Source organism: Ochotona princeps, chromosome 11 (assembly GCF_030435755.1).
Source record: "Ochotona princeps isolate mOchPri1 chromosome 11, mOchPri1.hap1, whole genome shotgun sequence".
Taxonomy (NCBI): Eukaryota; Metazoa; Chordata; class Mammalia; order Lagomorpha; family Ochotonidae; genus Ochotona; species Ochotona princeps.
Genome location: NC_080842.1, coordinates 47,141,539 through 47,154,829, shown reverse-complemented (window position 1 = coordinate 47,154,829; position 13,291 = coordinate 47,141,539). Strand labels below are relative to the sequence as shown.

Here is a 13,291-nt window from a genome sequence, read left to right as displayed (position 1 = left end):
GCTGGAGAGGGGACAGCTTTAAATGAGTCATTGTCTCAAGTCATAACAAATGTATTCTACTTGTTAGATGGTTACTATGTCAAACAGCCTAGTACCAAACGGCCTGAAGTCACAGGAAGCACAACCATTGCTAATCTATTAGTTTGCATCAGTGGAATTAAAAAAAAAATTAAAGAACAATTAACAGTCAAACATACAGGAAAACTCTGGTACCTTCCAGCCAGAGCTCTGGCTGGAAGGTCCTAGTAAATAGGCTTAGTCCAAATTAAAATATACAAGAGTGGTTCACCAACCACAGGGATGAATTCTACCGGGAAAGTCACTTAATAACATCAAGGGAAATTCAACTTGAGACCTGGGGAAATTAAGAGCTACTCTCCACCCCCATTCCTGCATCTTAGCTGCTAATTATGTTCACTTGGAAATCAACAAAAGACCAACTTCCCACATGATTCTTTTCCTAAGCTTTAAACAAAAGGACAGCAATTAAGTAGCCATGTGGGATTAAACTGCACTGAGAATTCAGACCTCTACTAGGTAATATTCTGTTTGTTTTTTTTTTAAAAGATTCCCATCTGTTAAATATAACTCACATAATAAAAGTCTAGATGCAGAAACAATAAGGACAGACAAAACTACAAAATTAAATAAAATCAGGCAAGGGTTGGCCACAATACACTTGATCTAAGGCACTTAGAAGTTTTTTTAATCCTCAGAGTTTCAAATGTTTATCACATGCACTCCCAGCAGTAGCCACCTGTATCTTGGAGTCAATCCATCCCACTGGCCACAGAGAAACCACCTTGGGCCAAATGAAGAGCCTCAAAAACAACAGCATCTTAGCAACTAAGGAAGGTAGGAAAATTGGGAGTTGGGGTACATCTTCACATTCAGTGCATGAATCAGCAGAAGACAAGTCATGGGAGCATAAATCAGTAACCGCAGAAACACAGACAACAGTGTAGTCTCTGAAAATCACATTGCTGCACAGGTTTCCCAGGCTTCTACAAAATTGTTCAGCTAACGTTTTCTAGCTGTAGATGACTAAACATGTGGGCTACAAATACAGAATAAAGTTATTAATAGCTACTACATGCTAAAAGTAAACAGGTTAGCAAAAAACTAGTAAGAACACTGCAGAAAAGCTCATATTCAACAAGCTCCCAGGGACGACAGAACACCAGCTAAAAATAAACTCAATGTGTTGTGCTTTTCATTTGACTGTACTGAATTAATGCTCAATTTGGAATTTTATTTATTTATTTTTTAAAGATTTATTATTATTATTGGAAAGCCGGATATACAGACAGGAGGAGAGACAGAGCGGAAGATCTTCCATCCGATGTTTCACTCCCCAAGTGAGCTGCAATGGGCCGGTGCGCGCCAATCCGATGCCAGGAACCAGGAACCTCTTCCAGGTCTCCCACATGCGTGCAGGGTCCCGAATCTTTGGGCCGTCCTCAACTGCTTTCCCAGGCCACAAGCAGGGAGTTGGATGGGAAGTGGAGCTGCCGGGATTAGAACTGGCACCCATATGGGATCCCGGTGCGTTCAAGGCGAGGACTTTAGCTGCTAGGCCACGCCGCCGGGCCCCAATTTGGAATTTTAAAGAATACCTTTAATACCTAATAATTGGCTGGCAATACACAAACTTAACCATTTCTGAAGGAGGAAATTAAGTTGGTTCATCAGGTATTGGGGTGATAGACAAAAAATTTACTAAAACCACCTATACACTCTTGATACCCTGGCTGGCAACCTGTATGGCTGTATATATAATCTAGACTCCATCTTCTATAAGCAAGTTTGAGTACCTATACCAGTGGTTTTCAACACTGAAGCACATAAATATTACCTTGTTTTATATTCCCATGGCCGACACTGAATGACTCCATTGGTGGGGGTTAAGTCCAAAACTCAATATTGGCTAGAAGCTGCCCATCTAAGTCACCTAAGCAGCCAGGGTTGAGTCCCTTAGAGGTACACAGTGCAGCTATAAAACAGTCCACATTTCACAGGTTTTCCACTGTCTGTCCACATTGCACAGTAGACGTTAGAAATAGCAGGCAAAGCCCTTTTTCCTTGTGTTACTTGTTTAACATCTCATCACAACTATGAGATTAACATTAGAAAACCTGAACAAATACATGTGAAAACATTTATCACAACCTTTCAGGCCTGGATGGGAGACTGAAACCAACTTGAATGTAAAGTATGAAGCAGCACATCAAATCTAGGTAAAATTTATACTTGAAGACCTGTTGCATTTCTCTGATCAGAGTCAGGCTGTAGCCCAAGTTAGGGGAAAAAAGAAAAGAGTAAGAAAGGAACTGGAAAGGGCCAACTGGTCACTAGGAGAGACCATGGTAGTTGTGGACTTCAGGAACAAAAGTCTCCTACATGGGGGAACAAATCTGTTCAGATGGGCTGACCAGGCGCAACATTGGGGAAATTACAAGAAAATGGCATTCAGAAACCATGGCAGGTTACGCCAAGGGCATGGCATCAGACTTGCTCAGAGATGGAGAGCCCTAGAGGCCATGCTAGTGTTTGAAACCAAACTGCCACAAGCAAGGCAGGAGGATGCCAGCACTGTAGCTTTTAAACTGCTGTGACAGATACAATGACAGGGTCAGGCAAAAAGGCACAGGATTTTCATGCCATGCCAGTAGAGTTTCAAGTCAGAATACATTAAATTTCTCCTACAGAGAAAGCTTTTAGGATTGAGGTATAGATAAACCTATTTGGGGAAGAAGGAGGACAAGGGGAAACTGGAAGTAGATTTCTTTTATAACAAGGTAGCTTAGCTTTAGGACCAGAGTGTGCAAGAGAAACCTAAGCCATTCTAATCCAAATGGCTGTCAAAATCATCTCTCTGTTTCAATCTGGAATATTACTCATTGCTTGCTGGCCTCACTCAGGAGAGGCAATTTTGCGCTCTAAACTCCATTTTGGAGTTTCCTGCTCCAGAACTCAGCTGGCTTTGGCCTTCTTGGTAACAGACCTTGCCTGAAATGTCACTGTACTAACCTGACATTATCAAGCACTGCCCAGATGGATTAAGATCATTCTTTAAAGACAGCTGACACCACATAGAGACCTAATTTGTACAACCTCTCAGGGGAGTAGGCATTTGGCCTAGTACTTATGACACCCATATCCTATACTGAGCTTAAATCCCAGCTCCTAACTCCAGCTTCATGCCAACACGTTCCCTAGCAGGCAGTGGTGATGGCTCAAGTGATTGGTTCCCCCCATCTTGCACGGGAGACCTGTATTGCAGTTCCAGCTCTTGGCTTATGACTGGCCCAGCTTCAGTCATTGTAAGCAAACCAGGAGAGACTCAGCGGATGGGAGCTGTTTCTCTCTCATTCTCTTGAATGAGTGAATAAAAATTCCCCTTACTTAAAGTCAATTAGAGTTGCAAATAATCCAAGAAGTCAAATTCTATCATTCCTTTAAAGCAACACAAGTGATAATGGCATCTGGCATACTAGTCAAATCCATTTCACACTAACATATAAATGAATGAAGACAACAGGAAGGTACAGCCACATAGTTTTGCTTATCAAACCTATTAAGAAAAGGGATCCCTCTTTTTCCTCAGAGGCAAAACAACAGATGCCAAAGATGCCGCAATGCAGCTACATAAAACCACTAAACAGTCACTAGGGCCACGTGAAAGCAATATAATCTAAGCACTGACACAACATGAGCTTTTATGAGGACATCCATGACTGCCTACTGTTGGAAGGAGGGAAAACGAAAGGCTTAAACCCCTCTCCAGAGCTCTACAACCACACAAGTATTTTTAAGAAGCTTCTCTGAGCCACAGATTTCTGATACAAAATTTTATGTTTGAAAAATTCCAATAACTCCTAATAAGAAGCCGTATGTTAAAAGTATAATCTACAGCTTGGCTATTCAGGCTGGGATGCAGACAAAATAGGACTATCCAAATTGAGATGTTCTATAAATACGAAATATCCACCAGATTTACAAAATGTAGTGCAAACAATAAATGTAAATGATCACATTTAAAATTTTTGTACCAATAACCTGTGGAAATAATTTGGATATAAATATAAATTTATGTTATTATATTTATGTTAATAGATTGATATCAAGTACATTACTAAAACTAATTTCACTGATTTTTTTTTGCATTTTAAATGTGGTTCCTCTAATATTTTAAGTGGTGCACAGTTTAATTCTCTTAGTGCTGAAATGAGATATGAATGTCAGTGTGATTCCATGGATTCCATGGAAACAGTAGCTAAAACCTAGCTGGTCAAACCTGTGGGCTTACTTAAACAGAAAAGATAAAGAAGGAGAATCAGTTCCACTATTATGTAAGGGCTATTATACATAATCTTAAAAGTAGCAAGCTAGAGAGTCTATAACAATTCAGCAGATAAAAACAAAGCACTATTGCTAAAAAAAAAAGTGTAACCAACTTACACCAGGTCAAGTATAACTGGAAATATCACTTAAAATACTCTGCTTATAATGTATGACAAAACTTAAAAACATACAGAAATGAAAATGAAGTTTAAAAATATTAAAAGCATTCAGATGATTAGTTTAAAATTTATGATTACCACCATCCAGGAGCTTATTAGCATCTCAAATCACAACATACAATTTTAAAAGAATTTCGTTCACAATATTTTCAGAAGTCACAAATAAACGAGGAATAAATCATTTAAATGCTCAAGATTTATATTAAGAAAAGTCATTGGCAGCAATCCAGAACTAATGAACTATCAAAACTGTGCAGGACCCTCAGAGCGTGCCTCCCATTGGGGATCTGGGATGGGTGGGAGGTTGGATGGGGCTTTTTCCCTTTGTTACACCCCTAACCCCAGATACAGGGAAAAATGATAATATTAGTGTGGAAACAACGGTATTACCCACTTTCCCCCTGTAGCCCTTGACCCTTTGTACCCTAATCAACTAAGTAAGATTATTAAAAAAAAAAAAAACCCTTAAAAAAAAGTCTCCTGGGGCCTGCAATGTGGATTAGCGGATAGACACTGCTGGTAATACCAATGTCTCGTCCAGGCGCCAGTTTGAGTCCTGGCTGCTCCACTTCCGATCCAGCTTCCTGTTGATGGTCTCAGGAAAGTAGCAGATGACCTATGTGACAGACCTAAAGAAAGCTCCTGGCTTGTTGCTTCAGACTCCCCCACCCCAGTCATTGCAGTCATCTGAAGATGTGAGAAATTACATGTGAGGAGTAAAGCACTGGATGGAAGATTCTCTGTCTCTGCCCCTTTCTCTGTGTTACTCTGATTTTCAAATAAGTAAGATTATTAAATATATAGTTACTATATGGAGAGGATAATTTGGAGAAAAATGAATCCAGAAACTTGTTTTCCCCCTAAAAGTAAATCCTACTGGACTTACTACTTACTACTGAACTACTTAAATGCTATAAAAATGACATTAGAGTATAACCTTACGGAAAACACTTATAAATATTGTACCTCATAAAAATTAATGATGTGAAAACACTACAAAGTTGGGAGATAAATTACAAACAGGGAAAAGAATATGCTCAACATATAAGCTCTCGAAAGTCCAACACAAATGTCATATAAGAACATGATTAACACAAAGGAGAAAAAAAATCACCATAGTAAAATCTGTGTAATATAATAACTAAAGCAATGTGATCCTGAGTATTTATATTTATTTATCACATTGTATAAGAGGACTGCAAAAGTTCATGGAAAATGGGATTTAAAGTATATTTTAGCACAAAAAATATTTGAATTCATGGATTCACAGAGATTTCAACACATGCATAGAAACTAAATGTTATGCATGGTATAACATGTTATGTTATACATAAATGTTGTGCACTCTAAATAGTATATATGGATTTCAAAATATTTTACATCAAAATAAGTTTCTTTCAATTCCATTTCAAACAAAACTCTTGAATACTCTAGTATATTCAAAGGTGTATATTTATATGGCTAGAGAATGGATTGAGAAATAGGAACTCACCCTCACTTTCAATGTAAGATGATCTTTTCAACGATTTTGAAATATGTATCAACTGTCACAAAAAATGTAAAAAATGTTTATTCAATAATTATCTGGTAAAAAAGTCAAGCTTAAATTATTTAAATGATCACGTGTAGTTTTTTGTTGTTGTTGTTGTTGTTGGAAAGGTTTATTTGCAGAGAGGAGAGAAAGATCTTTTATCCACTGGTTCACTCCCCAAGTGACCACAATGGCAGGAGCTGAGCCAATCGGAAGCCAGGAGTCAGGAACCTTTTCTGGGTCTCCCACGTGGGTGCAGGGTCCCAAGGCTTTGAGCCATCCTCTGCTGCTTTCCCAGGTACCAGCAGGGAGCTGGATGGGAAGCAGGGCTGCCGGGACAGGAGCTGGCACTCATATGGGATCCCAGCCCTTGCAGGGAGAGGGTCAGCCAGCTGATCCGTCACACTGGGCCTCAGAGCATTCTTCAGTAAATCTTATATTACATAAAATGCTCAACTATAAAAAATAATGATATTGTTATGCATGCAACAAATAATTATTGAGCCTCTAACAGGTGACAGGCACTGTTCTAAGCACCCTAGATAAAAGTAGTGACAGGAAGTCTAACAAAAATCACTTCCTTAATGGAGTATATACAAATTTGTATTAGATTGGCACAAATATTCGGGAAACTACTATGTAAGAAGCAAAGGTTAACAACAAAGCAAACTGTTTTTCTGAAATAAATATGCATTTTCTTTTCCTAGAGAACAGTTGTACTGAGATACTAACATTTTCTAAATATGCATATGAATTTTATGCAAGATTGTATAATGGCAATGTGATTATATTTGGATGGCAGAATTTAGTGAGAAGTTGTCCTCTTGAAATCATGTTTACAGTGTGAGATTTTCCAATGAGCACGTTGTAGCTCTACAATCAAAATACCTAAGTTAAGCTCTTCCAAAAATTCTCTGAGAGCTAGGTATCAAGAGAATAAGGTCACTGAAAGGCCTAAAATCCAAAAAGGAGCGGAGAAGAAAAGTCCGAACTGTAGTTTTCTCAACAATTACATTCTATCGGAGCTCTGTAGATAGACAGCCACAGAGCACACATTGTCCTCACTTCAAACAGTCCTCAGACTCAGACAAACTTTCCTATGGCTGTAATGTAGGCAGAGGCGTTAACTGCCTCTGCTTTAGAAGAGATAGAATGAAAAGAGGATTGAGTTCTGTCAAGACCATTTAGTCCCATCCATTTAATGCAATTCTCAGAATTACATCACAATGATACATAATTTGAGACTTTCAAATATTGGTTCTGTGACACCTCATCATACTCTTACACCATGCCACTTCCGTTACAAAGTTCAAATTCATCTCCTCCATTTCCTGTGGGGTCTCCTTCATTTGCCACATCCCTTCATTCTACAGCCCGATTAGCTGGTACATTGCAGGTGCATCACACAATACAATATCTGCTAAAGAAACAAATTTTTATATTTATATATATGATAACTGAAATAGCCTCCAGAGTTTTCCTTTAAAAATGTTGCCTACAACTCAGTTGCTGCCCTCCAGGGTGTGCATCAACAAGAAACTGAAGCACACTGCTGAGATTGCAAACAGGGCCTCTGGGAAGGCATGGGGGCATTTCAAATTGCCATTTAACCACTCTGCCCATCCAGAAATTTTGTTTCTCTTTTATGAACATTTTAGTAAATGAAACAAAGTATTCTACAGGGTTACAAACTTTTCAAAGTTACCATTTAGGAAAATGAGATGGCTAAAGATATTTGCAAATTTATCATTTTGAGGATGTTTTATATAATCAAATGAAGGATTCTACATTTTCCCATAACCAATGCTCAGCAAAACAACATGCAGACGATTTGGTAGGTTTTTTTCCTCACATGCACATTTCTTTAGACTTGAATAATTCAATGCTTAGGATTTTATATAGTGGGAAGAGTAGAGCAGGTCCTGCTCCATTCAAGCAAGAGTCTTTGGCAATCTTAGGACCTGACTATGACTGAACCTGTTGCCAACCCAAAATCTTTTCTCGCCTTTTCCCTTTAGTGACACTACATTGAGTAATGTGCCCAGCTGGAAAACTCCATTTCCCAGTTCTCCTGCAGACAGAGGCTAATGCAAAATAAGCTTTAGTCTGTGTGTGGTGCTTTCAGGAAAAAAAAATCCTTTTTTCTCTCACACCGTCATTTTTTCAATGCTTAGAACGCCTACACACTGACTGGTGCCCCAGCCACCATGTTGTGACTTAACAGAACTCACACACCTAGGATGATGAAGCACAGAGGCCAGAGGAGGCAACCGGCTTGGCGTAGCAGGCTCAGCTGAGGCTGACTGCACACCCTGGTGCTACGTGTGCAGGTGAAAATTTGTTTCATGTAAGCCGCTATTATCCTAGTGTCTTTGTTTCTGCAACTTCATAAACACTGAAATTCTAAATTACTGCTGCAAAACTGCTGCTCTTGCTTTGAATCCATCTCTCTTGCCCTATACTCATGATAGCCAAGGGTTATCACATGACCTTGCTGGCCTCCATTCCTACTGTTCTTAGACAGTTTCTTTAATGGGCTGGACTGCCTTCACCTTGCCTTAACCTTTGCTCTGGACGGTCCCTCTGAGGAGGACACCTTAACCCCCGATCCCCATGTGATTCAACTCCCTCATCTCTTTCACTTCAATTTGTCAATGAAGCCTGGACTACAGGATCTGACAGGATTGCCACTGTACACATTTTACTTTCTCTTTATTTTCCCCACAGCACTTACAACAATAACAAATTTTGCAACTGGCTGATGTTTTCTGCTTGCTTTACCTCCTCACTATAACATAAGTGCCTTCGGGTGGCACTCCTCTCCTGTTCACTAATATAGCTCAACAACTTGGAACAGAACTTGTAGGAGGTCAACAGATACCTATTGAATGTCTTCATGACATAGAAATGTCTCCCTTTCTCCCCATTTTGGGTGTTCCATTCTAACATGAACCATCTTTTCATTGTAAGAACTTCCAGTGGAGTTGTCTGAGAGTTCTTTCGCCTCCAGAACATCCAACATACTTCTAGGCTCATCTAAGACTTTTCTTTGTCCTTTCAAATGATTCAGCTCCCAATTGGCCAGGTCAGATACTATACAATGGTGTCATTTTCCAAGAAGAAATTAGTTTACATGAACTCTATGATGCTGTTTCAATATTTGATTTTGTATCTAAATGACTCATCCTGGCATTAAAAATGCTCTTTGATCCAGCAGCATTCTACCTATCCAAACTGCCATTCTCTTCTTGTCACGTTTCCTTAAGAACTCTGACATAAGCCATGTTCTCTGTTACCATTTTTTCACATTGCTATTTTCTACCTTCAACACTCTCTCCACCGCTGAAATGACTATTGCTTCAGAATACTGCTGCTCAGCCTGGGACCCTGAGGCAGCATCACATATCATTTGTCACTACTGTGAAATGGTCAGACCTAACAACTCCAGACCCTCCCAGATATCCTGAGCCAGAACGAGATCTGCACTGAACAAGAGCTCAGCACGTTCCTTGGGGTGTGAGAAGCAGTGCACAAAGACCTCCATCGTGCCTTCATAAAGTACGCACTCAGGCTCAGAAATAGGTTTGTGCTAAATCCCAGATTTTCCACAGGACCTATGCCATCCACAGCAAGCACAATGTTCAAGGCGCAACATTCTCTCTCTTAGGCTATTTATTTTCTATTCCCTTTAAGTCCTTTCTCTTCAATTTGCTTGTAAACAACGGACAGAAAGGCCAGTCTAAGTAGGGAACAGAAACCCATTCAAGTGGCTTCAAAGGGGAAACAAACAAACAAAACAGCTTATTTTAATATAACTTGAGAACTGGTAGTGGAAAACTCAGGGAGAGAAAGGGAGGGCTCTAAGGGCAGATGACCCTCTCTCATCAGCTTTGTGTCCCCACCCACTCTATTCTCTCCCCTTTCTCTTTATTCAGTTTTACTCATGTCCATCAGCAACATCTTCATGCCTGTTCTAATCATCCATTCTCTCCTCTACCAACTGATTCACTTTCTCTTTCTGCTTCGATTTTCATTCTAAATCGCTAACCTTGTAACCTTAAGGGAGATATGGCCAGCACAGAAAAAATCTTTGTGGCCAAACCACAAGGTTACAAGTGTGTGAGTCATTTATGCACCAGCTGCCTTTGGGTGAAGAGCTGATGCTATTGCCCTCAGCTGAAGCCAAGGGGGCTGCAATGCAAAGGCAGGCCCTAGGCAGCAGCAGTTGTCAGGGGAAAATATGCCTTGGGCAAAGCAAGCGTCACATGGCCATCTCATAGGATTTTTAATTTGTCTTTAACACAACCTCAAATGCTGAGGAACTAAAAAAACTGAAATCAAACGATTTCAGAGGGAAGAATCATTTACCAAGCACCATTATGACCCTTATACTGCACTGGACCTTCAGGCAATGTGAAGGTTAATAAACAGGCAGTCCTTGTTTTCTCAGAGCTCTTAATCTGAATGTATCTCTCGACCAGCTACTCAACCTTGGTCCAGTTCCTAGACCACGCTCACGGTCCAGTTCCCTAACTACCAGCGGGAATCCCCACCTTCAGCAACCTCCAGGAGTGCTGTAAGGTTCTGTAAGGCCATCTTCCATCTAAACCACCACTGCAGCCTCTCTGTGTTAAACTCTCAGGTGCCAAAGGCTGTGTACTGCTTTGCGTTGCCTCTCTTGCTCCTACTTCCGACAACAGATCATCCACCCATCATTATTTAAAAATACCAACTATCACTAAGACCAACTTTTATCATCACACTGTCTGTCTGATTCAAAACGTGATTAGCAAAATTCATTTCACTCAGAGGTGCAAAAACAGATAATCTTAGTGTGTGCATTTTTAGTATTACCTATTCAATTATACATCTAAAACTCTTAACAGCTTACATGAATATTTGGAGAGGCTATTATAAATGACAGTGTGTATTCCTTTGTGGGACACAGGTCAGTTCTGACTCTGACCTTTTCGCTACAGAGGTTCACCTGAGATTTTTAAACTATTGGATCAGAGAATTCTGGATGATAGCATCCAGTGAATCTTATTATTATTTTTTTTTTCCACGAGGACCTTGGGCAGAAAAAGGTAATAAAATGGCCTGTCTCAAACCTCTAGAATCCCATTCTCCTAATGTGTGTATGCTTTTTTAAAAATCACTTTAGCACCTGCCTGCAGTGGAGGATAGGGAGGAAGGCTGGAGGTCAGTGATGGTGGTAAGGTATGCTAATTCTCAAACACCTGCCATTCCAACTTTTGCAGAAACAGGTATAGGTTTGTGGGAGAGAAAAAGGCAAACAAAACTCGAAACACACACAGACATCACACAGAGCACAATCAGATATTCAAAGAGTTGTGTACCACCCGCCAGGTAGGCCAGGGTGATGGGCACAAGCTAACGCCCTAGCACACCTGGTACTCATTGCCTACAGGTGTAGCCATTCAACAGCTGGCCCGGGGAAGAGCCAGCTTCCACCATGCTAAGAGTCCGCTCAGCTGGAACGAAGCATTGGCTTCGCGCTAAAGCGAAAACAAAAACGGAACCTCAGCCGGGTGCAACTCCCCCGCCAAGAGGCAGAATTGCAGAGCATGGAACCCCTGGTACACACGGAGTATTCTCCCTCCCCTACAAGGCTCCCTGCGCTCTGAGAGGCAAGGGTCCACGGATAGGAGGATCCCGTAGATGAGAAAAGCGAGCCGGTTTCTTCGGGGGGCAGTGGTGTGGAAGCGGTGGGAGGGGTGGGGGTTGGGGGAGATGGGGAGATGCTAACTGAAGACCCTGAGGTCCGCCCACTAGCGGAAAAGGAGGCGGCAGGGCGGGTGCGCTCGGTGACAGGGACCAAATGGGCAGGCTGCGGAACCAGCAAGTCTCGGGGCTCCCTCCCACCACTCCAATTTGGGACTTGTGGAGCCCAGAAAAGGGGCTGCCAGTGCACCCGAGATGACACCGGGTAGGGAGAAGGGTCGGCGGGAGACTGCGCACGGTGTACAGACTGTCTGCTCTGGTGTGTAAGCCCACAGTCTCACACACTCACGCTCACCCCTTCTACCGCCCCCGCCCGCTCGACCCCGGGTGGCCCAACACCAGCCCCGTGCGACGGCGGCCTCTTACCCTCCGCACGCGAGCGGATCTCCGACACCGTCCTCCGCATGGTGGGCATCACCGCGCCGGCCGCAGGTGGGTCCTCAGCCCCGACTCTGCACCTGTCACACCGCGGTGAGGCAGGCAGACCCGGCTGCGCCGAGCCGGTGTTCAACAGCAGCCGGGGCCCCGCCGCCTAGCCAGAGCAGAGCTCCCTCCCCGCCCCGGCGCGCAGGCCCGTGCACGCCCACGGGAGGAGGAAGAGGCAGCGGAGGCGAAGGTGGCGGCGTCCCCAGAGCCGAGCGAGCTCTGCCTGCAGACGCGGAGGGGGCGCTCGGCGAGGGGCGGAGCGCAGGCGCGAACGCGCGCTCCCTCGGTCTCGCGGCCCCGGGCTAGGAGGGCGGAGACCGGCCGGGAAAGCGGTTTCCGCCCCGCCCCCGGGAGGACTGTACCACTGTGCGAGGTAAGACGTGCGGTAGAGTCTCCGCGGCCCTCCGCCAGCAACTTCATCTGCCCAGCGGCTTCTCTGATTCACCGGTTTGCTTTTCAAATGCATTTTAACCGTCAGGTTTTGAACAGACGGAAGGAGTGGGTTGGCGGTGGCGTCCTTGCATTTCGCCTCCTACGTCTCCCCGACTTTCAGTAGCAATGGAGTCTCCTGTCGTCTGAGAGGAGGCTGTGTACTGTGGGTGGCGGGAGAGGCGGAAAAGGCTGTGGGACGCCGAGGTTGGGGCCCTGGCCACCGCGGAGAGCAGAGCGGGGTGCGCCCTGGTGTTTGTGTGTAATCCCAAGGCTCTCCGCCCACCCAGAAGGACTCGGGGCCTGGCCTCGAGCAACAGGCTGCGCGGGCCGGCCCGTTCGGGGGCAGGTGCTGCTCCTCTGCCTGTGGCGCCCCGGACCGGCGTGTGAAGCGGCCCGGGGCACTCCGCTAGTTAGCCTTGTGCTCACTGACAACGCTGTGAAATTGCAGTAAGATCAACTGTTGGCCTGGAGCGCCCTACCCAATGTCTCGTTTGGGGGATTGTATTTTTGATTCAATTCTGCAGAAACTCGTTTTTATCAGCAATGGGCCGAGAGCTCATAGGCATAAAATCTACAAATATATGAAACGTTACCTCAGGTCCTGTGGACTAGCCTAACCCCATTACATCAGTGA

The 13,291-nt window shown here is 43.3% G+C and overlaps 1 protein-coding gene across 2 annotated transcripts in view; it reads right to left on the bottom strand.

The window, feature by feature from the left end:
• The window catches only part of ATP8A1 (ATPase phospholipid transporting 8A1), a 221,276-nt gene extending 208,816 nt beyond the window's left edge, over positions 1 to 12,460 (bottom strand). The window contains exon 1 of one of the 2 annotated variants that reach the window (XM_058670152.1): positions 12,166 to 12,460. In XM_058670152.1, the coding sequence (XP_058526135.1) occupies positions 12,166 to 12,214 (49 nt within the window). In that variant the 5' untranslated portion in view covers positions 12,215 to 12,460. The remainder of the gene's footprint in view (positions 1 to 12,165) is intronic. The other variant, XM_058670150.1, reaches the window with a different exon arrangement.
• Positions 12,461 to 13,291: the final 831 nt, after the last annotated feature.